This window comes from Vicia villosa, linkage group LG2 (genome assembly GCF_029867415.1).
Source record: "Vicia villosa cultivar HV-30 ecotype Madison, WI linkage group LG2, Vvil1.0, whole genome shotgun sequence".
Classification (NCBI taxonomy): domain Eukaryota; kingdom Viridiplantae; phylum Streptophyta; class Magnoliopsida; order Fabales; family Fabaceae; genus Vicia; species Vicia villosa.
In genome coordinates, this window is record NC_081181.1 from 149,034,315 (window position 1) to 149,061,336 (window position 27,022).

Consider the following 27,022-nt stretch of genomic DNA (forward strand, 5'->3'; position numbering starts at 1 on the left):
TTACATGTATATTTTTATCCATAACTTGCTCTATTATTTAGATTCATCAACTGATTTGAACGTTGAAGAGTTAATCTTGTAAGTCACTTTCCATTTTGCCTCAATTTTGCCGTGTTGTAAAGCATTCTCCACCACATATATTAACTTCAAAATCCTAGATCCATCATTTCTAATTTCTTAAATGAAACACTTTCAATCACAATTTTTTATAATTTATAAAAGATTGTCAAATATATGATTGGAAGGCAAACATATTATCTTGAACAACTTATAATTAGTTAAAAAAAATCATTAAATATTTTTTTATTGAATTTTCTTAAAAGGTTTATTAGAAGCAGCTAAAGGGTAAAATGATGTAATCAGATTAACAAAATATATATTACTAGTAGTATATTATACATTTATCACTAGCTATACAATATTAAAAAAGAAACTTTCTAAATGTCAAAGAATTGACAATAACTCCTCAAAAAAATGACTAAAATAACTAAAGGTTAAACAATTAAACACACATTGAAGTTAACTTTCTCACTTGATACTTCATATGATTAACCAACTAATCACATTTAAATAAGAGAAATTCTAACAAAAAAAGGTGTCAATAACTAAACGGATAGATTGAATAAAAGCAAACCCATGTCTAGACAAACAAACAAACACACACTCTTGACTCTTTCTTTTCCATTTTCTTCTAATTTTTTTAGTCTTCCCAATATTCCTAACCCTTTACCTATCTTCTCTGGCATACTTATTGTGAAGATAGTGATGGTGCCTGGTGGTAGTGGTGACATGGTTGGTGAAGAAGAATAAATGCTACCCTACAAAAAAACGGACCTACACTTTGAAGGTACCCTTTTGAACTTCACAGTCACAAATAGATTGGGTTTATTTTACATTGTTAAAAAGGTATCATTGCCTCAAAAAGTGTTTACTATTTTCTCTTAAATGCACGTGCTTCAACCTTCAATTGTTAGCAATCTCTCAATTTAATTTATATGTTTCATTACACTCTCTCACCTGCTTCCTTTCCAGCAAATGTACAGCCATTATTTCCATCCTCTCTCTCTCTAACACACTCTCTCTCTCTAAAACAACTTAAAGCTTCCATTTTTATGCTACCCATTTCAACCCCACAAAACCCAAATGAAAAAATCATTTTTTTTAACATTCTGAAATCTTTGTTCTAGATGCTTGAGGTGAGTATTTGGGTTTAAAGAACTTCACTTTCTTCAACTTCAAGCTGTCATTTTTATTTATTTTTTTCTCTCTCTCTCTCTCTCTCTCTCTCTCTCTCTCTCCTTTCATTTAATGAGAATGCTTCATGTTGGTGACAATAGTGATGTTTTGTTTCTCATTGGACCGACATTTTACATATCCTTAAACGCTGTAACTGAGAAAACAACACAATAATGTTGTATCAAGGGTGATCAAATTTCACATTGTGTTGAGATTGATTGAGCATGAGAATACACTGTCATATTCATCTTTCTCATGCTCTATTATGCTTCATTCTATGTTTGTTTTGGTCTATTGTTACTGTTTCAACAGAAACTGAGAAGGAGATTTTACTTCAGTTCAAGGGTAACATCACAGAAGATCCATACAATACCTTGACTTCATGGGTTTCTAGTGGAGACCCTTGTCAAGGTTATAAAGGTATTTTCTGTAACTTGGAAGGTTTTGTTGAAAGAATTGTGCTTTGGAACACTAGCTTGGGAGGGGTGTTGTCTCCATCACTCTCTGGATTGAAGAGGTTGAGGATATTGACATTGTTTGGGAATCGATTTTCGGGTAATATCCCCGGTGAATATGCTGATCTTCATTCATTGTGGAAGATCAATGTTAGCTCCAATGCGTTATCCGGTTCGATCCCGGATTTTATCGGCGATTTGCCTAACATTCGATTTCTAGACTTATCGAAGAATGGCTTCATTGGGGAGATACCTTCTGCTTTGTTTAGGTACTGCTATAAAACCAAGTTTGTTTCTCTTTCTCATAATAATCTTGTTGGTTCAATTCCTTTATCCTTGGTGAATTGTGCAAACCTTGAAGGTTTTGATTTTTCTTTCAATAATCTTAGTGGTGTTGTTCCTTCTAGACTCTGTGATATTCCTATGTTATCATATGTATCTCTGAGAAGCAATGCGTTATCGGGTAGTGTGAAGGATCACATTTCTTCGTGCCGAAGTTTAATGCATTTGGATTTTGGTAGTAATAGATTTACTGATTTGGCTCCATTCAGCATCCTTGGAATGCAAAATCTTACTTACTTCAATATATCATATAACGGGTTTGAAGGACGAATTCCTGATATCACTTCGTGTAGTGAGAGATTAGAGATCTTTGATGCTTCGGCGAATAATTTGGATGGGGTGATTCCGTCCGGCATAACTAGATGCAAGAACTTAAAACTCTTGTCATTGGAGTTGAATAGGCTGAAAGGGAGTATCCCGGTTGATATTCCAGAATTGCGAGAACTATTGGTTATTAAATTGGGTAATAACTCGATAGACGGAACGATTCCCGAGGGGTTTGGCAACATTGAACTGCTTGAATTGTTGGATTTGAGCAACCTAAACCTTGTTGGTGAAATTCCGGTCGATATAACAAATTGCAAGTTTCTTCTTGAGCTGTGAGTTCTGCTGTAACTTTCTCAAACTGTTGTACATTAACTTGAATGAACCTATGAAATTTGAATCAAATCTGAGTTTGTTCATTCTTTCGTGTTGCTGCAGGGACGTTTCTGGTAATAACTTAGACGGCGAGATTCCACAGGCCGCTTACAAAATGACGAATCTGGAAGCCCTTGACCTCCATTATAACAATCTTAAGGGAAGCATCCCGGCGAGCCTAGGAAACCTATCAAGGATCGAATACCTAGATCTATCGCATAATTCACTTTCTGGTTCAATCCCTACTTCCCTTGGAGATTTAAACAACTTGACACATTTTGATCTCTCATTCAACAATCTCTCTGGTGTCATTCCTAATACTGCAACCATACAGAATTTTGGTGCACCTGCATTTTCCAATAATCCTTTTCTCTGTGGTGCTCCGTTAGACACCCGTTGCTCAGCAAACGGAACTGGATCATCGCCTTTAGCTTCCAGGAAAACTAAACTTCTCAGTGTCTCTGCAATTATTGCTATTGTAGCTGCAGCTGTAATTCTTACCGGGGTTTGTTTGGTGACCATCATGAATATTAGGGCCCGACGTAGAAAAAAAGACGATGATGAGGTTATGATTGTTGAGAGTACGCCTCTAACATCATCAGAATCAAGTGTTATTATTGGAAAGCTTGTTCTCTTCAGCAAAAGTTTACCATCAAAATACGAAGATTGGGAGGCAGGCACCAAAGCATTGCTTGACAAAGAGTCTTTGATTGGCGGCGGATCGATTGGTACGGTCTACAAAACCGATTTCGAAGGTGGCATCTCAATTGCAGTGAAGAAGCTTGAGACTTTAGGAAGAATCGGAAATCAAGAGGAATTCGAACATGAAATCGGGCGACTAGGAAACCTTCAGCACCATAATTTAGTTGCTTTTCAAGGTTACTACTGGTCCTCTTCAATGCAGTTGATTTTGTCAGAGTTTGTTTCAAACGGGAATCTCTATGATAATCTACACGGTCTTGGCTATCCTGGAACCAGCACAAGTAGAGGCAATAGGGAACTAGATTGGCCGAGAAGGTTCCAAATTGCACTTGGAACTGCAAGAGCTCTTGCTTATCTTCACCACGACTGTCGTCCTCCAATCCTTCACCTCAACCTTAAATCCTCTAACATACTCTTAGATGACAAGTACGAAGCCAAGTTATCTGATTATGGATTAGGTAAGTTGCTACCGATTTTGGATAACTACGTTCTGACCAAGTTCCACAATGCTGTTGGTTATGTTGCACCAGAGTTGGCTCAAAGCTTTAGGCAGAGTGAGAAGTGTGATGTTTACAGTTTCGGCGTCATTCTTTTGGAGCTAGTTACGGGGAGGAAGCCTGTAGAAAGTCCAACCACAAATGAGGTTGTGGTTTTGTGTGAATACGTGCGAGGTTTGCTGGAGACTGGCTCGGTTTCAAATTGTTTTGACAGAAATTTACTGGGATTTGCAGAGAATGAAATGATTCAGGTTATGAAATTGGGGCTAATTTGTACTTCAGAGGATCCTTTAAGAAGACCAAGCATGGCTGAAGTTGTTCAGGTCCTTGAGTCCATCAGAAATGGATTGGAATCTCGTTAACCAGTAAGAGCTTTTCCATGCAACTCAATTAGAGCAATCGCTTAGTTATTAAATTGTTTCAGGAAGGTTAGCATCAGATGAAGTAATCGTAGAAGGTAATTCGGGTCGAGGATGAGAATTCTTTAGTATTCATTTTTGTATTAGTACCATTTTTTTAATATAAAATTTGTAACAATTGCAATAAAAGGCACTTGTTCATTCCATTGTTTCATGTGTTTCCCAAAAAATAATTGCCTATTATTAGAATCCCGTGTTTTTCTTTTCTCAGTATTGTCTGTATTCGTATAAGATTACAAAAAACGCGTTTTTTGGCAAACAAACTTGCATCAATTTGTATATAGACTCTGAATGTAATACAAACAGCTGAGTATTCCTTTGAGGAGTGATGTCGGATTCACCACAAAGAATAAAGAATCAGTAAACCAACTAAATTTACAGAAAAAATTGATGCCACATTAATTCGTGGTCTCGAAAATTCTCCTGATCCGTTCCATTACCACAGGAATATCCTTTTCAGTCAATGTAGTGTAACAAAAACGAAACCACCCTGGTTCGATACTGTGACAAGAAGATCCCGGGGTAACATTGATCTTAGCTATATTCAGCAATCTATCCCAGAGCTCCAGTTCACCCTTTTCACTGTAAGAGCGGATGAATCTACTCATGTCAGCCCAGCAGCAAAAACCACCACTGCTTCTGGTGCACTCAATTCCCAGTTGCTCTAATCCTGCCACAAATGCTTTGTACATTTTCCGCAGCCTCAATTTGTTAGTCTTTATGAAATCCTGAAAAAACATTGTATCTGAAATCATCGAGATAATCAGTCGCTGTGTTGGAGCAGAAACAGATGAGAATTTTGCCAATTTTTTGGAAGCAGCCATAACACTCTCATTATAGGAGTAGATAACACCGACATTAAAACTTGAAATGTTGAGCTCATTTGCTAAATCAAACACTATATGAACTCTGTCTTGATCATGAACTTCTGCATCCATGATTTCTGCCATGCTCACAAACTCTTTGTTTTCATAAGTAGACCCTGCGAATATTTCGTTAGAGATTATGTGAATGTTCTTCTCTCTAGCAAAGTCCAGAAGATCAAGTAGTGTTTCCCGATTTAAGAATTTTCCAGTAGGATTCGAAGGGTTTGATATTATAACTCCACAAATTTTTTGACTGCGCTTCTTTGCTTGGTTGAAGGCTTGATCAAGTGAAGTAATGCTTAGGTTGAAGTCATCCGTGCTGCGACAGGGAACATATACTATATCCACACCAGTTCGCCATTTTACATCCTCGTCAAAGCTGCACCATAGGTTGAAATCTATCATTTTTTACCTGCAGGAAATCGGGTGACTAAAGAAGGATTTCAGAGGTAGGAAATTGATTGTTACCCAGGACTATGAGGTGTGGGAACAAGGAATGCATTTCCATTATCTGCTAAGCAGAAGCTTAGAATTTCATTGGCAGAGTTGGCACCTGCAGTTAATACCATATGCGAGGGGTTGAAGAAAACCGGCTTGTCCAAAACTTGGGACATGAAACCTGCCACAACCTGCATGATTACAAAATCAAGGTAGAAACAAGGCTTTGCATATAACGAAAATCATATGAATCTCGAACCTGCATGAATAGGAAGTAATTACGCACCACTTTGAAGTCCATGAATCCATGGTCAGTGATACCGAGGCAACCACAATTTGCAGGTGTGCCCAGTATAGCGGCGCTTCCATTGTGACGAATCCACTCTTGAATCAAGTCCACGGATAGCTACAGCAAAGAGGAAGTTTGAGAACATTCACAAAAAACACAACTATAGCTTTGAAAACGAAATAACAGAAGAGAAAAGGAAGAAAAAACTCACGGTGTTCTGAGCCAAACCAAGCTGAATAACACCATCGGGATTATGAATCGGATGGTAAGGGTTATCCGCAACTTTGTTTAAACCTACATAATAAGGAGAATCTGCGACTACGGAATTGGCACGAGCCGAAACATAAGCGGAGGAGGTCGAACCTCTAACCCGCGGCGAAAGAGACCGTGACAAGGCGGAGGCCTCCGGAAGTGGAAGGTTGTTAGAAGGAGGAGGTTGACCGTTACGGTTACGTGTCTTTAAAAAAAGCTGAAGAAAGTAGAAAAGAGCACAAGGAATAACTGAACCCAAAAAAAAACCACCTGTTCCTTGGACAACGTCTTGCAAAGGCACAATCACTCTCATCTCATAACCACTAAACAGTTGGAAGTTAATTCAATGGAGTTTAAGTTTATGTCAACGATATATTTTGAGTTGGATATAGCGACTGAGTAGAATCAGGGCAGGTCTCAGAGCTCAAAGAACAGTAAATAAGATGTTACGTGGACGGCGGAAGTTGAACTGATGAATGAATGTGTCTATTTCATAGGTTATTATTTTTCTTTGCTGCGGGTCCTTGTTGGGGTATTCTAGTTTGATATTTGCCGCTCATTTTAGTTATCAGTTATCACTTTGTCTCTTTTAAAACTCGCATAGCTAGCTGGCTGCATGCTATTCTCCTCCACCCATTCTGCATCCAACTCCTTTTTTTTTTTTCTTCTTAAAACAAACTCGTACTAATTTTTGTCTGACGTCTTTCATTGTATTTGTTGGTTCCTGTGTTGCATGTTCCATGTTGTATTGTATTATACCATAGTATTATACTTTCAAGTTCAAGTGATGCATGTGTCTATTTGTTTATGCACCATTCAATTGTGAAATGTATCCTCTGTCATGTTGTATGGAGTGCAATAACCTCAGTCACTCGTTTGTACTCTAGCATGCTGTGAGAAGTATTTGAACTTGATTATTCGTGTTGGACCATCTGATTATTAGAAAAGATCCAGATTCATTTAAAAGTGAAATAATGTAGTCTACTACCTCTTGTCACTACTATAGGTAAAAAAATGTTTTTCTTGAGAATTCAACATGACACCCCCTAAATTATTCCTGCCACCCCCCATAGCTATGAAATGACGCAAATGCTCAAACGAATTTTCATTACCACATTTTTGCAAATCTACGTGAGACACCGGATATTTCAAATTTTTGAGCGATACCAGAAATTTGGAGCACATACCAGAATTTTGGCAAAAACAAGTAAGATTTCAGGAGGATTTTGTGAAACTTCCGATATTTTCTACCTGAAATTGTGAAATTTCCAGTATCTTTTACCGGAATTTTTATCCGGTATTTTGTACCGGAAATTTCACAATTTCTAGTATCCTTATAAAGTTATAAAAATACCGGAAATTTTGAAATTTCCAATACACATTCCCATACCAGAAATTTTAAAATTTTCCGGTATTTCTATTTTTTTAAAAAAAAATACTATTTTTCTTATATTTTTTATTTTTTCAGTGAGGACTAAAGACACAGATGGTACCGTTGCGGGACGAGCCATTGATAGAGCCGATGCTCTTGTTCGGGCGGCTGCTGATGAGGCTGGTACCTCAGTGTTACGTGTTGGACGCGTTCCTCTGACGGTTATAACTGGAAACAGAGAGCTAAGCAGGCGGCGAGGGGGTTCCGCGCACCTCGCTGTCGGGGTGGTAGAGCATCAACTGTTGTGGACGAGTAGGTGGTTCAGGATGAGGTTGCTGAGGTTGGGGAGCCGGTTTCTGTTGTTCAAGAGCAGATGGATGTTGTTCGGGAGGGAGTTGCTGAGGTTAGGGAGCCGATGCCTGTTGTTGAGACCCAGATAAGAGTTGAGGAGCCAGTGGCTGAGGAGGGAGTTGCTGAGGAGCGGGTGGTGCAAGATACAGACACCACCACCGGTGCATCTACGGAGCCATAAGTACACACTGATGGAGCTTTTCCAGAAGGACCTTTTGACAGGTCCGTTTTGACAGGATATGTTGACCATGTCGCTTATAGGATATGGCAGGGTGAGGTATGTAACATTGCTTAAATGCTTATATTTTTAAGGGTTTAATATACTTCACCCCCTGCCAATATAGCGAGTTTCAGTTTGCCCCCCTGAATGTTTTTTTTACCAAACGCCCCTTATAAAACCCAAAACCTGGATTTACCAAACCCTTTTACCACATTTGCTGACTGGGATTTGACTTTGGATGATGTGGCAAAAGGGTTGTATAAATAATTAATTGAATTTAAAAGCATTAATGATAACACATTAATTTAACAACATCCATTCTCCTCCATCACTGTTTCTTCGCTTCCACTTCTTCCCATACCAGAAAAATACAACTCTTTCCATAAATACTTCAAATGGATTCTCTAGCTTTCTCTTTCTCTCTATTTCTTCACTTCCTACCTCATCAGCAACAACAACAACAATCACCAAAAACCAACCCACATCATAAAATCACTTTCTCAATCTCAATCCTTTTCCACCAACAAAACAACATCAAATATAAAAAATCTGAAAATATTCATCTACGATCTTCCTCCAAAATACAATACAGATTTGTTGTATTAACTTGACCTTTCAAGTCCTATCTTTAACGATATACTACTTGACCTTTCAGGCGTACATCTGCTCATATAATTGCACTATCCAGCTATTCACCATATGGTAACTAATCTCCTCTTTCTCCAATTCTTAATATTTCCAACATGTATTTGGCTATTATATTCTTTTCCAAATTAGGCTTTTAGCATGTCTCGTGCGTATAAAAAAACTTGTATGCTCCACCTCTAAAGTTTTAGTTGGATATTATAGTCTTTGTTTCTCACCTTAAAGCACTTACGATGCTGACTTTTTCTTTATTAATAATTTACATTAATAATTTTCATAAGATATCTAAAAGAAATACATTGCTTTTTATTTACATTAATAATTTAATAATATTAAAATATATAATTGTAGATTTTAATAAATCTTGTACTAATAATCTCAATCATTGATTTATTATAGTACCATTTTATGTACTGAGAGTATGTGCATGTATTTGAATGAGTAGACACACCTGCTCTTTTAGAAATACAAATTCATATATGATGAATGAACATATCATATGCATGAATTTGAGTGGGTAACTTTTGATGAATGTACACACCAAAAATCATTGTTCCAAGATCCTCACCATGTCCATCTTCTAAAGCTTATATCATTTTGCTAATTTGAGATTGTAAAGATTGTAAAATCATTGTTGTAGAATCTCATATGCTTCGTGCAATCTTCCATATATTGCTTGGATGGTTTGATAAGATTACAAGGGGCCATGGTTTTTGGTAAGAAACTAAACTACCCAGGTGCAGTTTTAAATGATCAAGTTAAATGATCAATTATTTTTTCTTGGATAATTTCATAACAACCCTTTGAAGACCAAAAATAACTTACACATATGACAAATTTGATGCCTACAATCGGTTTGCTCTAGATGAAGAGCTTTGAGATATAATAAAATTTGTATGTAAATAATAAGATTGATATTATATATAAAAATTGATTGTGTATTAAGTTACCTCCATTAATTATGGAATTCTCATTATACTATATATTCAATATAAATAATCCAGTATCATTTTCTTATCCTTAAGTATTACTACCTCCGTTCCTTTTTATAAGAGACAACTCATTTTTTAGGTTCGTAGAATAATCAATGTATCTAGTCTATAAACAGACCAAATACATTGGTTATTCAATGAACCTAAAAAGTGACTTTTCTCTTATAAAAAGGAACGAAGGTAGTATCATCTAAAAATCATGTGGATCTCCCAGCATCTTTTCTGATCACCACAACTTTAGTGATTGAGATTGAAACCAAAAATCAGAGGGAAGTGACGTGAAGAGGATATGGTGGTGTTGGTGGAGCAAGTCCATAAGCTATTTCCACAAGCTGTTCATGAGAAAGCCTAGCAAGGCTACCAAAACATACATACAAAACAGAATCATTTGACTTTGTCTTAAGCCAATTTAACAATTCTCCCTCTTTTTCGATGTGTCCTCTATTGCCTTTTTCTTCATGATCATCTTTGTTAATCCATGTAGAAAATGGTCCCACACACCATGATTTGATCCCCATTGTAGTTTGACTAAGTTTCTCATAATCACTTTCAAGTTCATGAAAACTATTGTATAGTGTTCCATAGCTTCTTTTCTCAGATCCAAAAATTGATTCAAAATAAGCTGTGGTAGCATTCTTTTCCTTTAAAAAATCACTAAGTTGCAGAGGGGCCATCTCAATGGTATGAGGCAAACCAGGAATCGTAAATTTGTGTGTATCAGAAACTAAATTATCGTGAGGTCTATACCTTGGAACACCTAGTTTTGCCGCTGCTTCCACAGTCCAAGGAAGCATCATATCAGTGACTAGACAATCTGGTTGAAGATCTTGAAGCAGAATCTCAGTTGGATCTTGAAGCATCGATATTCCATGCTTGATCTTACCAATCATTTCAAGGGAAGTGGCATCTTTGAAGTTTTCAACACCATGAGGGAGACCAACTTGAACTGAAGGGAACTGAATGAGATGAGTTTTGATGGAATATCCTGAATTGAAGTCACTGTCAATGGTTTTCTGGAAGGTTGAAGCGTTGGCATGTGTGGTGATGATGGTAACACTAACACCATGTTTGGCAAATAGCTTATGGACTTGAAAATTCAAATCATAATTTCATGTGGATACAACTCTTTTGCCACATCACCCAGCAAGTCAAAGCCCAGTCAGCAAATGTGGTAAAAGGGTTTGGTAAATCCAGGTTTTAGATTTTATAAGGGGCATTTGATAAAAAAAAATTCAGGGGCGTAAACCAAAACTCGCTATATTGGCAGGGGGTGAAGTATATTAAACCCTATTTTTAATTATACTAATGTTTTTATTAATGTTTTTTTAATTGTATTTTTTTGTTACAGGAGCGTCTAGTGTTGAAGGTCGCTTCTCACGGGTCGAAGTTGAAGAACTTCCACGAGAGACCGATGCCTGAGCAGGTGAGGAGGATAGTTGGTGATTTCCATCTGATGGACTTTGCTGGATGCTCCCTGACGATGCTGGATGATTCTCTGTTATCAGCTTTTATTGAGAGGTGGCACCCGGAGACATCATCCTTCCATCTTCCGTTCAGGGAGATGACGATGACTTTCACCTTCCGATTGGTACTTTTTTCACACTAGTTCATAGGGACCAGGCGACGGTGGTGCAGATGGTTGTGAATGCCTTGGAGGTTGACGAGATGGCTGTCCTTACTGCGTTTGGTGAGACTCGGGGCTTTCACCTTAGGATGTCTTGGTTAAGGAAGGTTTATTAGGAGCTTGCGGGTGCAGGGAGGTACCACGCTGCCGGTAGGGAGTACATGCTACATCTAGTGGCATGTACTCTCTTTGCGGATATGTCTGGAGTTTATATAGTATGTCCGCTATATTTCTCTATTTGGAGACCTCTACACCCTATGTTGGGCTTGGGGAGTGGCGGCATTGACGATACTGTACACGACGCTTGATGCTGCATCTCGTCCTGACACCAGACAACTTGCTGGTTACCTGAGCTTGTTACAAGTATATTTTTTTACATGATTTTTTGTGTTCAATATAATTTACATGGGCTTGATTAATTTTATTTATGCAGTGTTGGATCTACGAGCACTTCCCTCACATTTGTGATCGGAAGATCCAGTGTTGTGCGGCTGTTGACCTATATGAGAGGAGGTGGAAGGCCAAATAGGCCATTCCAGGAGAGTTGATGGAGTACAGGCGGAGGCTGGATGCTGTAACGCTGGATGATGTCATCTGGACACCTTATATAGCTCACCGCGTACATCGTCCTTTTGAGGTATCCTCCTTATATTCAGGGTATGTCAGATGGGAGAGCCATGTGGCTAGACACTTTCCTGAGAGGTGTCTACGCTAGTATGATTATATACAGGGCATCCCACGACCGGTTCCAGAGGCTCTAACTGGTGGCATTGATCGAAGATTTCAGAGTCACATCCTCAGCTCCCCCTTTGAGATCCTTGATACAGTTGTCGCGGTTCAATAGCCTAGACAATGTCAGGATGGATACCTAGAGTGGTTCCTTAGTGTGTCACACCCTAGGGTCTGTCCATCTGATGTTCCAGGGCCTTCACGTACCAGAGACTCTTCCGCTCCATCACCACCACCTCCACCTCCACCCCCTGCAAGTGACTATGACAGCCACTTGCAGTACATTGCCGTGCACTTAGATAGTCTTATGGGTTTGGTGAACCTTGATGGTGAGTTTCATAATATTTTAGCTAGGTTGACTGATGTTGCCCGTGGAGGGCCTATGTAGATTTATTTATTTATTTATGATTGTATTATTTATATGTTTTGTACGAACATCTTATTTATTGCAATCTTTTTTGTTAGTACACGTTTCGAGTAGATAAAGAAAATAACATCAATAACAAACAAACATAGTTAACAAACATCAGATGACAAACAAGAAACATAGACATTACTTCAAAACATGAAAACCTTGGCACTAGCAGATGACTCTGGACGTTCCAGACACTTCATTATGTCGTCCACAGATCTTCGGATCTGCACATCCAATTCGATCGGAGCTTTAGTTAGCCTACGGCGAAATGATTTCCACATTGCCTTCACATCCTCATCATTCTTCAACTCGATTAAGTTGTATTTCACCCTTCCATTTTTATCAACCTAGTCCTCCCGGAACTCGATCTTTGTCACCCTTCTGTTATCAGAATCAGGAAGCAAATTGTTCAACGTTTCTTTCAAGGTGGCAAAGGATTCGACGTCATCTGGAATTTTGGTTTGAACAACAGGCTTGCGGCCATGAAAAACATAGAAACTTTAATTTCGGGTACTCACTAGAAATTGTGAAATTTACGGTATACCGGAAAAAAATCAAAACAACGTAAATTTTCGGTATTGTGTACCGTAAAATTCCTTGTAACTAAAAATTTCAGTATGCTGTACCGGAAATTTGACACTGTCTACCGGAAATTTATTTTGGAAATTGTGTGTAATCCATCGTTGGTAACTGAAAATTTCGGTATGCTCTTCCGCTCCACGACCACCACCACCACCACCTCCACCTCCACCTCCACCTCCCGCAGGTGACTATGACAGCCGCTGGCAGTACATCGCCGTGCACTTAGATAGTCTCATGGGTTTGGTGAACCCTGATGGTGAGTTTCATAGTATTTTAGCTAGGTTGACTGATGTTGCCCGTGGAGAGCCTATGTAGATTTTTTTTTTATGATTGTATTATTTATATATTTTGTACGAACATCTTATTTATTGCAATCTTTTTTGCTAGTACAAGTTTCGAGTAGATAAAGAAAATAACATCAATAACAAACAAACATAGTTAACAAACATCAGATGAAAAACAAGAAACATAGACATTACCTCAAAATATGAAAACCTAGGCACTAGCAGATGACTCTGGACGTTCTAGACACTTCATTATGTCATCCACAGATCTTTGGATCTGCACATCCAATTCGACGGAACCTTTAGTTAGCCTACGGTGAAATGATTTCCACATTGCCTTCACATCCTCATCATTCTTCAACTTGATTAAGTTGTATTTCACCCTTCCATTTTTATCATTTCAGTCCTCCCAGAACTCGATCTTTGTCACCCTTCTGTTATCAGAATAAGACAACAAATTGTTCAACGTTTCTTTCAAGGTGGCAAAGGATTCGACGTCATCTGGAATCTTGGTTTGAACAGCAGGCTTGCAGCCATTGAAAAACACATAAACTTTAGTTTCCGGTACTCACCAGAAATTGTGAAATTTACGGTAAACCAGAAAAATTCAAAACAACGTAGATTTTCGGTATTGTGTTCCGGAAAATTCCTTGTAACTGAAAATTTTGGTATGCTGTACCAGAAATTTGACACTGTATACCGAAAATTTATTTCGAAAATTGTGTGTAATCCATCATTGCGCAACAAGGGTAAAATGAGATAAAAAAATATGGGGGAGGGGGGGGGGGGGGGGGTTGGCAAGTATAATTTAGGGTGTGACATGTAGAAAATCCAGAGAGGCAGGCCCAATCACAAACGGCCAATCTAGAACCTCGTCAAGGTATTTTTCTTTCTTATAAGATATAAAAAAGAAATTCTCTTTTTGATATTGATATTGAAATAGAGAAAATTGAGATATGACTATTTTTTCAACGGTGATTGGACTCTCCTATGTGCATTCTTGGTCAAGTAGACATGGCAACAGGGAGGGTAGGAGACGTTATTACCTTCCCCAATCCCAAACTCGAATTCCCAAACAATTTCAGTTCCCCGCCCCAAACCCAAATAGAAATAGAGAATTAAAACTCAAATCCGACCCAAATGGGTACGGGTATCCCCGCCCTTTTAGTGAAATTATTTTTTTAATTGAAATATTTATTTTTCCAAAGTCAAATTACATAATAAATAATAAATGTAATAATTTCAAAAAATTACACACATATTTCAAATATTTTAAATGATAAATACAAATCAAAATATCAAAAAATTCGTCACATTTTTAATATTATAAATTATAAACAATAGATAATAATATAATAATAAAATAAACGAGACGGATTCAGAGTGGGTACTAGTGTCCTTATTACCGACCCGTCAGTATATTTTGTAACTGAAAAAAATCCAAACCCGAACTCAAATTCAGATAAAGTGGGTTCCGTCAAATTCGAGACGAATTCGGGTGGATATCCGCGAATATGAGTTTTGTTGCCATGCCTCAAGTGATGACGCATTAGGGACAATATTGGAATTTGACTGATAGCGGAAAAAAAATCACGGAAGCGCCGAAATTGAAGTGATGGACACTGCGTAAACAGAACGTAATCAGTAACTCCACAAACAAAACCCAATGCGTGACTTGACTTCCCAATATCCAAGGGCATATGCTGCCATTCCGGGTGTATCTTGGTCGGACTGTTCATGATGACATCCTATGGATGCCGTTCGAGGATCACAAAGAGATTATCCCATTCGATTCCATCTCTTTGTACTCCGGGTGGCTGGCATGTGGGACTGGCCCTATGGTCAGGTATCTGTCGAAGAGATGCATGCGGTAATTTGGCTATGCTCAGACCATAACCAGATCTCCATCTCAGGCTGCCCCGACACCATTGTCTGCCGGGATCTCGATGACATCTTTGAGAATTGAGAGCATAATATGGTGCCATTGGACTCTCGATTGTTGTAAGCATCCAATAGTTGGCATTGTGTAGAGGGATATGTGATATTGGTCTACACAGTGTCACATCCTATCATGACACCGGATGCTCCTGGACGTCCACCTATGCCAGCTCATGAGGAGATTTTGGAGAACCTGCAGGCCCAGGATGACCATGCCACTAATGTCTTGCCGATCTGTCAGCGGATATAGGTGATTGGGCAGGAGGCGTTGGACTTAGGGATCATTGAGAGGGGCGGACGTGAGGCGGTGACCATCATGAAGAGGGTGGTTAGCGAGGTAGCAACTCCGGTGGAATACAAGAGGCAGAGGGTGAGGATTTGACATACGCAGTAGGCTATGCTTTTTTTCATTCCAGAACAATTTATGTATTATATTTTACTATTTTTTTGAACAACATTTTATATTTATTATTGTTTTTATTTCTTATCATTTTTCGTTTCCATTTTTATTAACGTTTTAATCTAATTTCGTATCAAAACTTTGGTGATTTTTTTTTAAAAAATAACCCAAAGATATTTTCGCAGATGCACCTCCGAAACACATTTCTCACACATTAAATGTGTTTTCGAATTTGAATACGTATATCTCCAATTCATCCTTACATGATATAAAAAATAAAAAACCTTTTTATTATTGAAATTGAAATAGAGAAAATTGAGATATGTCTATTTTTTCAAAGGTAATTGGACTCTCCTACATGCTACCTTGCTGGCTTGCTCAAGGGATGAAGCATTAGGGACAATATTGGAATTTGACTGATAGCGGAAAAAAATCGCGGAAGCGCCGAAATTGCAGTGATGGACACTGCGTAAACAGAACGTAATCAGTAACCCCACACACAAAACCCAATGCGTGACTTGACTCCCAATATCCAAGGGCATATCCGTCCAATTATCCTCACAATTCAAATTTTGCATCGTTACTAGTCGTTACACACTTCTATTACCCCTCACAGCTCCCGGTGCACCAAAACAAACAAAATGAGCAAACCAATGGTAGCATTAGACTTTGAAGTTCAAACCATTAATTAAAAGACTATTTAACGAGTAGATTACGATTTCTTGTATATTATTAAATACATTAATTAATACTTCAGGGTAAAGTGTGGCACTGGAAAATGCGAAGTTGATGAAACTGAACGCAAAAAACCTAAAATGGAAAGCAATGCTGGTGTTTGGAAGCAAGCGATGGAAATAGAGAACGAAGGGTTTGGTGAAGATGAAATTGACATGTGTTATGAGTTTGATGCTGCTCGCTTCTTCGATTTCACTGCACAAGAAACTCTGGTTCAGTCTCTACAAGCTGAACGGTGGTTCGATACTGCAACAACATACGATCATTCTCGTTCGTTATCGTTCAACCTTCTTCTCTTTCGATCGCATTGAATCTGTTTGATAATAATTATGGCTGTTCTTTCTGTTTCAGCTGTTGTGGCAAATCTATTGATGAGGGAGGAGGTTCCGGTCACAAATACAATCACCACAGTTCATCATCCCAAACCTAATTTTCTTCAGCATTTTGGTATTATTATGCATCTTCTTCACTTTTTTTTTTTTACTTTATTATTATTACTATCAACATTTCATTTTCCTTGAGATTGATATGTGTTTTTCACAATTTTCAGGAATGACATTTAACAGCAAGAAAATTGGCGAAGGTTTGAACTCTAAGGCTAAATCTGTTGTGATGAAGGGTCTGTCGACGCTGATGAAACCTACTGCTAGTCAGTTGGCTAAGCAAAATCGGCCGCTTCAGTTTGTTGGTTCAAGGTGATTATTGAAGGAACTTGTTCGTTACCGTCCATGGATGCGAAATGAACTGCATTAGTACATTTCCTTACATCATCTACGATTTCCATTCTTTTTCAGGTTTAAGAAGGTACAAGCTCATAAAAAGGAGATTAATTTAGCTAACACTACTGTGATAGAGAGTCAAGCTGCCAAGCGGCAGAAGTTAGACGGTGGTCTCTTGCGCAAGGTTTGTAAACCCTTCATCCTCTGATAATCTAATAATTGAAGAATCAGATGTTGTATTTGTTTGCTTGAACCACTTAGATATATGCCAGACACGGATTTATCATATAATCAAGGTGCTGCGAAATTTTGTGCAACTCCTAATTGGCTTTAAGTTATGAGAACCTAGTGATACATTTCATTATTAATGATTTGATAAACTGTGGATTATTAGAATTAGGGTTGACCTCATGTTTGGTTTGTAGCAAGTATATATATACTTGAACCATTAGATTAAATGGTAAGTTAGTTGAGCCTTTAATAGTAATGTTGGTTTTCTGATCATTTTAGACAACATTTGAAATATTTACCATATCTTTCTGTGACAGGTTGGTGATGTGAAACAGCAAGCTAATTTTGTCCACAAGGCACCTAAGAAGGTATGATTTGTCATATATTTGTCACCACTTTTTGCTATTCATTACTTTCTTTTCCTACTTCATTGTGTAAACAAATGGCATATATTAATGTAATTGTAATTCTGATACAATACTGCTATTGTGAAGAAATTTACTAAATTATTGTTTATTAAGTAGAGTTCTCCATTACAAATTGGATTAGCAAGATCAATTGAAATCCTTTGGGCAAAGGGTCGTATATATTGAGTGAAAAAAAAAAGTTTCACATGATGGCAGTCTTTAAATTTGTTAATATTGCAGATTGTAACTACTGATCAAAACTCTGGACATTCCAAGCTTAATGTTCATACATCACAAAGGATTAGGTTTGTTTATGCGCTGTTCGGTGAAATCTTTGTTGAAGCAGAATTTCTTCATCATCTAATGAGGTAAAGATATTTTATGTGCTTTCCAGACCCAAAAATGGTGCAGAAGCAGAACTCATGACACGTGCTGTACCCAAGTTCAAAGCACGGCCGTTAAACAGAAAAGTTGGTATTTTATGCAGATATATTTAGTTTTGTTAGCCTAATTTTGATATGTCTCCGGTGTCTCTTCTAACTGTTTATGTTCTTAATTTAGATTCTTGATGCTCCTTCATTACCAATTCCCAAAAGGACACCTGTCCGGTTGCCAGAATTTCAAGTAAGCTCTTGAAACTTTCAGAGTTCATTCTGTTTTATTACCATTTTATCATGTTTAAATAGAGAGGAAAGAAAAGCATATGCTGTAAACCATTGGATTTCAAATGACTCATATTTATTTACAGAGTATAGTAAATATAAAGATGTAACTGTCCTAACTACTATATTTTTATGCTACATCAAATCTAGACAAAATGAAAAACATTTTGTGCATCTCTAAATGTGAATAATTGGATGTTGATTGAACCAAAGATTATTCGATATTGTTTATCTTGAGCTCAGATTTTTTATCTCTTGCTTCTAAGGAATTTCACCTCAAAACATCGGAGAGGGCCGTGCAACACAAATCTTTTACTTCATCATCTACACTTCCATGCAAAGATTCTGACCAGGTTAGTATAGTTGATATAATTTGTAGTAACGTTTTTGTTTTTGTATCGTTTTGTATTGTCAATGCCTCATATTTGTGTTTGCAGGATTCGGACAAACATGCTACTGCTTCTGCTCCACAAAATAGAATCTGGAATTTGAGAAGGTAACAAAGGCTATGATAAATGATAGTAGTTCATACTAGAAAGTCCGTGAAACAATAGTGCTAATTTGAATTGTTATATCTGCACAGGCCATCTGTGATGGCTGCTCCAAAGAACAGTGTATTGGACAGTGGTCATGAATTTAAAGCTCGGCCATTTAATAAGAAGGTAATTAGACACTATAAAAAACTTAGGAACAAGATATTTAGACTTCTGTTTTACTATAAATGAATTATAAGTTGATGGCTCAAGATTCGATTGCTCCAACTTCATATTGTGCAGATACTTTCAAGTAAAGGAGATATTGGTGTTTTCCGCAACATTAAGCAGGAAGCCACTGTGCCTATGGTGAGTACTGAGTTGGTTTATCACTTTGTAACCCCTTGGATAGAAAAATTTATCGGGATCACATGTTACTTCGATTCATGCAGGAATTTAATTTTCTTACAGAAAAGAGGCTTCAGCATAACCCACCAACTGATCTCTTTAGTAAGGTGAGTTTAGTAGAGGCCATTTTGCTTTATAAATTCTTTACTTCATATAGATAGTTAATTTCACAATTCCCATTCATTCTTCTTTTATGAAATGTTAGCAGTTGTCCCTAAGATCTGGAGACAAGCCGACTATGTTCAGAAAGGTTTTCCTTCTTTAATTTTGAATTTAATGAGAATTTTGGATTATTTTTCATTACTCTTAGTCATATTAAAATGGCACCCTAATATGATTATTATTTGTTTTTGGGTGCAGGATTCTAAAGAAAATATGGGAACTAATTTTCATTTGGCCCAAAAGGTAAAAATGGCACCCTATGAATGGTATTAACATCCATCTTGTAAATTAGTACATCATAGACATTGAAATATTGAACGTGGCTGAAAAATGATGTAGGTAAAACCTTTAATATTTGGAGAAAAGCAAATCCATAGTGGGAGTGAGGGTTACAACAGTGGAACTAGTACAGTATTGAATGTAAGGTATGCGTAATTGGTGCCAACTACTGCTTTACATGTTTGTTAAATTTGATTTGTTATTTCCCTTCTCAACTGAAATGCTCCAGGAGCTTGGGAATGCGGTGACAGACAGCAAGTTCGCTACTAAAACAAGACATTTTTGCTAAAAGACTTAGTTACGCACACCAGGATTTTCGGGCTAATTTGAGAACCAACATATATATGATCAAATCTGATATGGCTCAACCATTCTTCTCATATTGTTTTTTTCTGTACAAAGAATCATACAAAGTTACTTTGTTAGGACAGATGTGATAATAGATTATGCATCACCTTTGTCTTGTAAAAATACTCCTAAAATGTGGAAATCGTGATTTTTTAATAGAAAAGTTTTATTAAAGTAATGACTCAACAATCCCCGATCACATAAGCACAATAGGGACGGAGCAAGGGTGGCCAGGCATGGCCTCAGGCCCATCCCTCTTCATCAAATGCAAAGTAGAACTAATAGAAAATATCAGTACACTACATATAAAAAGTCATGTATTTATTTATTTTTCTTTTATTTTAAAATATTACAAGAAAGACATAATATTAATAATAATTTGTCTAAATAGTATTGCTAATAACATTTAGTATTTTATATATCTAAAATAAAATATAATTATAAATGTTTTTTGTTTTATATTTAATTTTGTTACTATTTTATATTAACTTCTAAAATTATTTCCTTCATCTTGTCCGGATAGTATAGTCTGAATCCATCCTCCATGTCCGTCTGTATAATACTATCCAAATAAATCTTCAACTCAAATAATAATCATATTGCAGACGATGCGATTATTCTGTCTGATGCTACTATAGATAATCTTTGGACCATCAAGGCTATTTTTGTCGATTTGAGCTCGCCTCAGGTCTACCTGTTGGGCTTCCGATTAGAGCCAACCCCCGTTTATCCTCTATTTGGACCCCTTTTATTCTCTAAAAGGCTCATTTTGTGGAAGCATAGATATGTCTCCCTGGGAGGAAGAGTGTTTCTCCTTAATTTTGTGCTTAATGTCATCCCTATCTTTTTCCTCTCTTTTCTGAAAATGTCTGACAAGGTTTGGAAGAAGATAGTGAAGATCCAGAGGATGTTTGGGGAGGTGTGAAAGAGGAATCTAAAATTGCTTGGGTCAAATGAGTGGATGTTTATAAGCCTAATAAGCTTTGAGTCTTAGGGTGCGTGACATTCAATTAGTCAACTTGACCCTTTTTTGTAAGTGGAGGTGGCGTATGCTTTCAAGGGCTTATAGTATTTGGCGTGATATTCTCACGAACAGATATGATGTAGCCTCTATTACCTTTTGTTTGGCTTGGAGAGCTGTCTGCCTCCTTTCGATTTTGCCTTGGTGGAAAGGAGTTTCTCTTCTAAGTGCTAAAACAGATGACACTTGTGACTGGTTTAGGGATGATCTTTTCTTGAAAGTTGGTTATGATCTCCTTACCTCCTTCTAGGAGAATCATTGGGTTGGGAATACTCGTCTTCGTCTTATATTTCCTAGACTTTTTCTGATTTACGACCAGGCTTCTAAGTTTGTAGGGGAGGTTGGTAGATGAGAGGAGGAGAGGTGGATATGGGACCTCAAGTGGAGGAGATATTTTCTCTTTGATTATGAGTTGGCTCTTTTTAGTGACTTTTAGCCTGTGATTAGAGATTTACCCCTTCTCTTGAGAGTGATGTGTGGAGGTGGAGCGAGTCGAGTGACGACGCTTATTCCGTATCTTTTGCCTACTCCTATCTTTTAGCTAGAGAGTTCCCTATTGGTCGTCATATTTCTCATGTAGAGTTATTCCTTTCGACTATTTAGTGTAGCTGACCCCCCTCTAAAGTTATAGTTTTCTCTTGGCAGCTTCTCCAGGTTTGTATTCCTACAAAAGATAACTTACTTAGGCGGGGTGTCTTATATGACTATTTCCTACCCTTCTGCTTGGTGCTTATTGAGTCTTTTTTCGCATCTCTTTGTGACATGTAAGGTTGCATCCTATGTAAGGTATATGATTTTTAGGTGGTTGAGTTGGAGTGTTGTCTTGCCTAGAGATATTTTGGCTATTTTTCAGATGTTTATTGCGTCAAGTAGTGGTTCTAGGTCTAGAGAGGAGGGGGGGATAAGGATGACCTGAAATGCCGTAGTTTTTGGGTCTGGGATGTGTGAAAACTAGGTCCACGAGGGGGAGTTAATGTCTTTGTTAGGTGATATGACTACTCTTATTAAGAAGTGGAACATGTACTTATTTGAAAATATCTTCAAACTTACGAAATAGACCATATATAGGTTGAATGACATACAAAATAGTGCGTACTATGGTAATAATAGATATCATAAGATTGTAGAGGGTGACTTTTCAAGATCAATTAGCTCAAACTCCTTACCAATAGGAGTCTATCCAGTTTCAAAAGTTCAAAGGTAAGTGGAAGACCTTGTTCTGTAAAAGGAAGAATAAAATCATGACTCTTAGAGATGTAAATAGAAATTGGGAATGTGACGCTGAGATTGTGAAGCTTGTGCATTGTTGCGTCCAAACTAGAGATCAAGAAGGATCTTTTCGATATGACTCCTCATAAAGCTCCTGGTGAAGATGGTTCCCCGACTCTTTTTTACCACTATTGTTGGGATATTGTGACGTTGTTCTTACATCAATTATTTAGTAGTGTTTGGAGTGACCCGTATTTGATTGGTTCGACAAACAATACTTTTCTAGAGCTGATTTAAAAAATTGACCAACCAGAGTTTCTCACACAGTTTTGTCCTATTGCCCTTTGCAATGCGATCTATAATCTTGTTATCAAAATTGTAGCAAATAGTATGAAGTCTCTACTAAATAATATCATTTTTCCGCATTAATCTAGGCTTATCCCACAGAGGTATATTTATCATAATATTATTATTGCCCAAGAGATGGTCCATGGAATGAAGAAAATGAAAAGCCAAAAAGTGTTTATGTCGATAAAGATTGATCTAAAGAAATCCTATGATAGATTGAATAAGAAGTTTGTCACCCAATGTCTTCATAATTGTAAGTTTTTCGAAGAATTAATTAGTTTAATTTCTCATTGTATTTCCCCATCGTCCTTCAAAATTTTGTGGAATGGGGTCAAGCTTAATAGCTTAGCTCCTTCCAACGATATTCATCAATGTGATCCCCCATCTCCTTTTTGTTATTTCTATGGATCATTTGTCGGATATTATTGTTGACCAAGTTATGCAAGATATTGGAAGCCTATACACACAGGGCGTGATCACAATTTTCCAACTTTAGTTCGTTGAATCAAAAGAATGACTCAAAAGAATTGACACATCAAGTTCAATCATATTTGACGAGAAGAAAATTGTTGTGCAAATTGAATAGACAATTATAATCTTATTTTGAACAACACTAAACTCCTAATTCTTCCGAATCTCGTATTGAGTGAGTTAAATGTTATTTTAGTTTATGATGATTCCAAAGTTTCACTCCCTAAATGTGTTAGAGTGTCTCGTTAATATTGACATTTTTTTCTTTATTTCTTTAGTCCTTTATGCATTGCCTTGTAAAAAAAAAAGAGAAAGAAAAAAAAGAAATATAATCAAAATTTTGGTGACTAGCAAAAGACAATTAACAGGTGAACAACATTATTAGTTTGTCTCTAAATAAGACAATTAACAAGTGAACAACATTGTTAGTTTGTCTCCAAATAAATCTTCTATTTTGTAAAAACAACAACCATCTTTTACCGATAAATATTATAGAAAAACATCTCAAATTGTTTTCTAAAATCTTCATTGTACCAAGGAGAGATTTCCCATTAGTTATAATACTCGTAAGAAATATATTATGTAGAATTTCTCTAATACATTGTAAAACTTGTCTTTTTGTTGATAACTTTTCTAAGCCAAAAACAACATATGGCAATGTTGGAGAAATATGTCCAGAAAAATAGTTGTTCCAAATCCAATCTATCAAGTACAAACAAATTAACACCACATAAATTAGCGGGCATTACTATGAGAGTTCCTAAGTTCAAATTACCTCAACAATTTTTTGCCACTCAGAATTAGCCGTCCTAAGCCAGCCCAATGCATGTCCTTGTTTCCTATGTTGCAAGTAAAATAAAACAATGGCGCCAATTTTACCGTTTTGTTTTCTATGCTTTATATTTATCTATATATACACATTCATGACACTAGAAAAATCACAAGCAACTTTTATATCAAACTAAATCATGGTAAGAACAAACTACACCATGCAACTTACATTGCTTGTTAGTCTCATTTTAGTTCTCTGCAGCATCAACCAAATTTCAGTATTTGCTGTAGAGGAAAGTCATGAACATGATCACAACTTAATGACATACATTGTTCATGTCAAAAAATCAGAAAATGTTGCTTCATTTCAATCAGAAGATTTGCATACTTGGTATCATTCATTCCTTCCACAAACTTTTGTTCACAAAGAGAGAATGGTTTTCACTTACAGCAATGTAGCCTCTGGATTCGCAGTCAAGTTGACACCAGAAGAAGCAAAAGATCTTCAAGAGAAAGGTGAAATTGTGTCGGCAAGACCTGAAAGGACACTTTCATTACACACAACTCACACTCCAACTTTCTTGGGGTTGAAACAAGGACAAGGATTATGGAGTGATGATAACCTCGGAAAAGGCGTCATAATTGGAGTCATAGATACAGGTATATATCCTTTTCACCCGTCATTCAACGACGAAGCAATGCCACCACCACCTGCAAAATGGAAAGGTCACTGTGAATTCACCGGTGGAGCAATTTGCAACAATAAGCTCATTGGTGCAAGAAACTTAGTCAAAGGCGCAATTCAAGAGCCTCCATTTGAGAATTTCTTCCACGGAACACACACTGCTGCAGAAGCCGCAGGAAGGTTCGTAGAAGATGCGAGCGTTTTTGGTAATGCTAAAGGTGTAGCAGCTGGTATGGCACCTAATGCTCACATAGCAATGTACAAAGTTTGTAATGACAAAGTTGGATGCCCTGAAAGTGCTATCTTAGCAGCGATGGATATAGCTATTGAAGATGGTGTAGATGTTCTTTCACTTTCACTTGGTTTAGGTTCTCTTCCATTCTTTGAAGACCCAATTGCAATTGGTGCATTTGCTGCTACCCAAAAAGGAGTTTTTGTTAGTTGCTCCGCAGCAAACTCTGGCCCTGGCTATAGCACTCTCTCAAATGAAGCTCCTTGGATCCTCACAGTAGGAGCAAGCACAATTGACAGAAAAATAGCAGCATCCGCAAAGCTAGGAAATGGTGAAGAATTTGAAGGTGAAACATTGTATCAACCTAAGGACTTTTCGCAACAATTATTGCCACTTGTGTATGGAGGTTCATATGGATATGGAAACTCAAGCCTGAATCAGTCGTTGTGTTTACCAGATTCCTTAAAGAACATTGATCTAAGAGGAAAAGTAGTGTTGTGTGATATAGGAGGAGGTGTTTCAAGTATTGTGAAGGGGCAAGAAGTTCTAAATTCAGGTGGTGTTGCCATGATCCTCGCAAACACAGAAGCCATTGGATTCAGCACTTTTGCCATTCCTCATGTTTTACCTGCTGTTGAAGTAAGTTACCTAGCTAGTTTGATAATCAAAGATTACATAAACAAAACCTACAATCCAACAGCAACCGTATCATTCAAAGGAACAATAATTGGTGATTCAAATGCTCCCTCTGTTGTTTCATTTTCTTCTAGAGGACCAAGTCAAGAAAGTCCAGGAATCTTAAAACCAGACATCATTGGACCAGGTGTCAACATTCTTGCCGCATGGGCTCTTTCTCTTGACAACAAACTCCCACCTTATAACATTGTTTCTGGTACTTCAATGTCTTGTCCTCATCTCAGCGGTATTGCTGCATTGATCAAAAGCTCTCACCCTGATTGGTCTCCGGCCGCTATAAAATCAGCAATCATGACAACGGCTAATACTCTCAACCTCGGTGGTTTACCTATAACAGATCAAAGACATTTACCTGCTGATGTTTTTGCTACTGGTGCAGGACATGTTAATCCTGTTAAAGCAAATGATCCTGGACTTGTTTATGATATTCAACCAGAAGATTATGTTCCTTATTTGTGTGGTTTGGATTATTCTGATGAAGAGATTGAAATTATTGTTCAGCAGAAAGTGAAGTGTTCTGGTGTGAAAAGTATAGCAGAAGCAGAACTGAATTATCCTTCTTTCTCTATTCTTATGGGTTCTGATTCGCAGTTTTATACCAGAACTTTGACTAATGTTGGGTTTGCAAATTCAACTTATAGAGCTGAACTTGATGTGCCTTTGGCTTTGGGAATGAGTGTGAATCCAAGTGAAATAACATTTACTGAGATCAATGAGAAGGTTAGTTTCTCTGTGGATTTTATACCTCAGATTAAGGAAAATAGAAAGAATCATACTTTTGCTCAGGGTTCTCTTACATGGGTTTCTGACAAACATGTGGTTAGGATCCCAATATCTGTGATTTTCAAGTGATGATACGATGCTCAAGAAATAAAGAAGAGAATGGAATATATTGGTTGTGGAAATTCAAGAAATGTATTAGTAATTCACTTTGGCACTTATATTTGTTACTATTGAAAATGCAACTGCATTATTGTTATAATGTAATAATCTTTATTTATGTAAGCTAATAAATGTTACTGATTAAAGAAAAGTTGAATGATTAAAGAAAAGTTGAATGAAACATCAACAATTAGCATAAATATAGGAGAGGAGTTAGGGTCTTTAAGATAGAGACCTTAATAAGACAGTTGTTCCCAAAGACAGCTCTAATGACATATTCAAACTTGCTTGGACGTACCTTTAGAATGTGTCCAATGCATAGTTCACACTAACATCTATGTTGGTGTTATATAAATTGACTAGCTTTTATCAAAGGTTAAGATTCCCATCCTTATGTTGGTGTTATATAAATTCTCATCCTTATGTTGGTTAACGACAATAGAATAAGAATTTAACTTCATAAGGATGAATCGCTGCTAAAATGACCTCATATATTGATGAATCATGCATAGTTGCAAAGTTTGATCTTGTAAGTTACCGTTTCAAGTGGTTTACTTAAGACTCATAATTTATTAGTATTCAGAGAGGTTGGCTTA

At 37.1% G+C, this 27,022-nt stretch overlaps 5 protein-coding genes across 9 annotated transcripts; 3 read left to right on the top strand and 2 right to left on the bottom strand.

The window, feature by feature from the left end:
• Window positions 1–652: 652 nt before the first annotated feature.
• LOC131652414 (probable LRR receptor-like serine/threonine-protein kinase At1g12460) lies at window positions 653–4,495 on the top strand. The gene is made up of 2 exons (XM_058922263.1): window positions 653–2,632; window positions 2,736–4,495. Exons 1-2 carry the CDS (start codon window positions 1,461–1,463, stop codon window positions 4,231–4,233), a joined length of 2,670 nt encoding a protein of 889 aa, XP_058778246.1. The 5' UTR covers window positions 653–1,460; the 3' UTR covers window positions 4,234–4,495.
• A 39-nt stretch (window positions 4,496–4,534) lies between these two features.
• Window positions 4,535–6,792, bottom strand: LOC131652415 (1-aminocyclopropane-1-carboxylate synthase 6-like). Its single transcript, XM_058922264.1, has 4 exons — window positions 6,095–6,792; window positions 5,881–6,000; window positions 5,625–5,785; window positions 4,535–5,535 (listed from the first exon to the last, which is right to left on the bottom strand). Exons 1-4 carry the CDS (start codon window positions 6,446–6,448, stop codon window positions 4,689–4,691), a joined length of 1,482 nt encoding a protein of 493 aa, XP_058778247.1. The 5' UTR covers window positions 6,449–6,792; the 3' UTR covers window positions 4,535–4,688.
• Window positions 6,793–9,978: 3,186 nt separating this feature from the next.
• LOC131650297 (soyasapogenol B glucuronide galactosyltransferase-like) lies at window positions 9,979–12,110 on the bottom strand. Its single transcript, XM_058920011.1, has 2 exons — window positions 12,068–12,110; window positions 9,979–10,802 (listed from the first exon to the last, which is right to left on the bottom strand). The coding sequence occupies exons 1-2, from the start codon at window positions 12,108–12,110 to the stop codon at window positions 9,979–9,981; spliced, it is 867 nt and encodes a 288-aa protein (XP_058775994.1).
• A 4,192-nt stretch (window positions 12,111–16,302) lies between these two features.
• Window positions 16,303–20,289, top strand: LOC131647016 (protein TPX2-like). 5 transcript variants are annotated; one of them, XM_058916932.1, is made up of 17 exons: window positions 16,303–16,692; window positions 16,774–16,869; window positions 16,973–17,117; window positions 17,217–17,325; window positions 17,690–17,740; window positions 18,020–18,084; window positions 18,174–18,249; window positions 18,341–18,403; window positions 18,708–18,794; window positions 18,879–18,937; window positions 19,025–19,103; window positions 19,218–19,283; window positions 19,367–19,429; window positions 19,528–19,572; window positions 19,683–19,727; window positions 19,824–19,909; window positions 19,993–20,289. In XM_058916932.1, the coding sequence occupies exons 1-17, from the start codon at window positions 16,503–16,505 to the stop codon at window positions 20,009–20,011; spliced, it is 1,344 nt and encodes a 447-aa protein (XP_058772915.1). In that variant the 5' UTR covers window positions 16,303–16,502; the 3' UTR covers window positions 20,012–20,289. The 5 variants fall into 5 exon arrangements, with proteins under 5 accessions (XP_058772915.1, XP_058772913.1, XP_058772914.1 ...); XM_058916930.1 differs by having other exon boundaries at window positions 19,824–19,904; XM_058916931.1 differs by having other exon boundaries at window positions 19,531–19,572; window positions 19,824–19,904.
• A 3,839-nt stretch (window positions 20,290–24,128) lies between these two features.
• Window positions 24,129–26,468, top strand: LOC131647017 (subtilisin-like protease). The gene has a single exon (XM_058916935.1). The coding sequence runs from the start codon at window positions 24,129–24,131 to the stop codon at window positions 26,394–26,396; it is 2,268 nt and encodes a 755-aa protein (XP_058772918.1). The 3' UTR covers window positions 26,397–26,468.
• The last annotated feature ends 554 nt before the right edge of the window (window positions 26,469–27,022 follow it).

Excerpts from the sequence above, each read along its gene's own strand:
- LOC131647017 (XM_058916935.1), top strand. The coding sequence starts at position 24,129 with ATGGTAAGAACAAACTACACCATGCAACTTACATTGCTTGTTAGTCTC.
- LOC131647016 (XM_058916930.1), top strand. The coding sequence starts at position 16,503 with ATGGAAAGCAATGCTGGTGTTTGGAAGCAAGCGATGGAAATAGAGAAC. Across the intron at positions 18,938-19,024 it reads AGAATCTGGAATTTGAGAAG|GCCATCTGTGATGGCTGCTC; the intron begins GTAACAAAGGCT and ends ATATCTGCACAG. Across the intron at positions 19,905-19,992 it reads GAACTAGTACAGTATTGAAT|GAGCTTGGGAATGCGGTGAC; the intron begins GTAAGGTATGCG and ends GAAATGCTCCAG.
- LOC131650297 (XM_058920011.1), bottom strand. The coding sequence starts at position 12,110 with ATGCCACCAGTTAGAGCCTCTGGAACCGGTCGTGGGATGCCCT. Across the intron at positions 10,803-12,067 it reads AACCGGTCGTGGGATGCCCT|TCCATAAGCTATTTGCCAAA; the intron begins GTATATAATCAT and ends TGAATTTTCAAG.
- LOC131652415 (XM_058922264.1), bottom strand. The coding sequence starts at position 6,448 with ATGAGAGTGATTGTGCCTTTGCAAGACGTTGTCCAAGGAACAGGTGGT. Across the intron at positions 5,786-5,880 it reads GATTCATGGACTTCAAAGTG|GTTGTGGCAGGTTTCATGTC; the intron begins GTGCGTAATTAC and ends GTAATCATGCAG. Across the intron at positions 5,536-5,624 it reads CCCACACCTCATAGTCCTGG|CTTTGACGAGGATGTAAAAT; the intron begins GTAACAATCAAT and ends CCTATGGTGCAG.
- LOC131652414 (XM_058922263.1), top strand. The coding sequence starts at position 1,461 with ATGAGAATACACTGTCATATTCATCTTTCTCATGCTCTATTATGCTTC. Across the intron at positions 2,633-2,735 it reads TGCAAGTTTCTTCTTGAGCT|GGACGTTTCTGGTAATAACT; the intron begins GTGAGTTCTGCT and ends GTGTTGCTGCAG.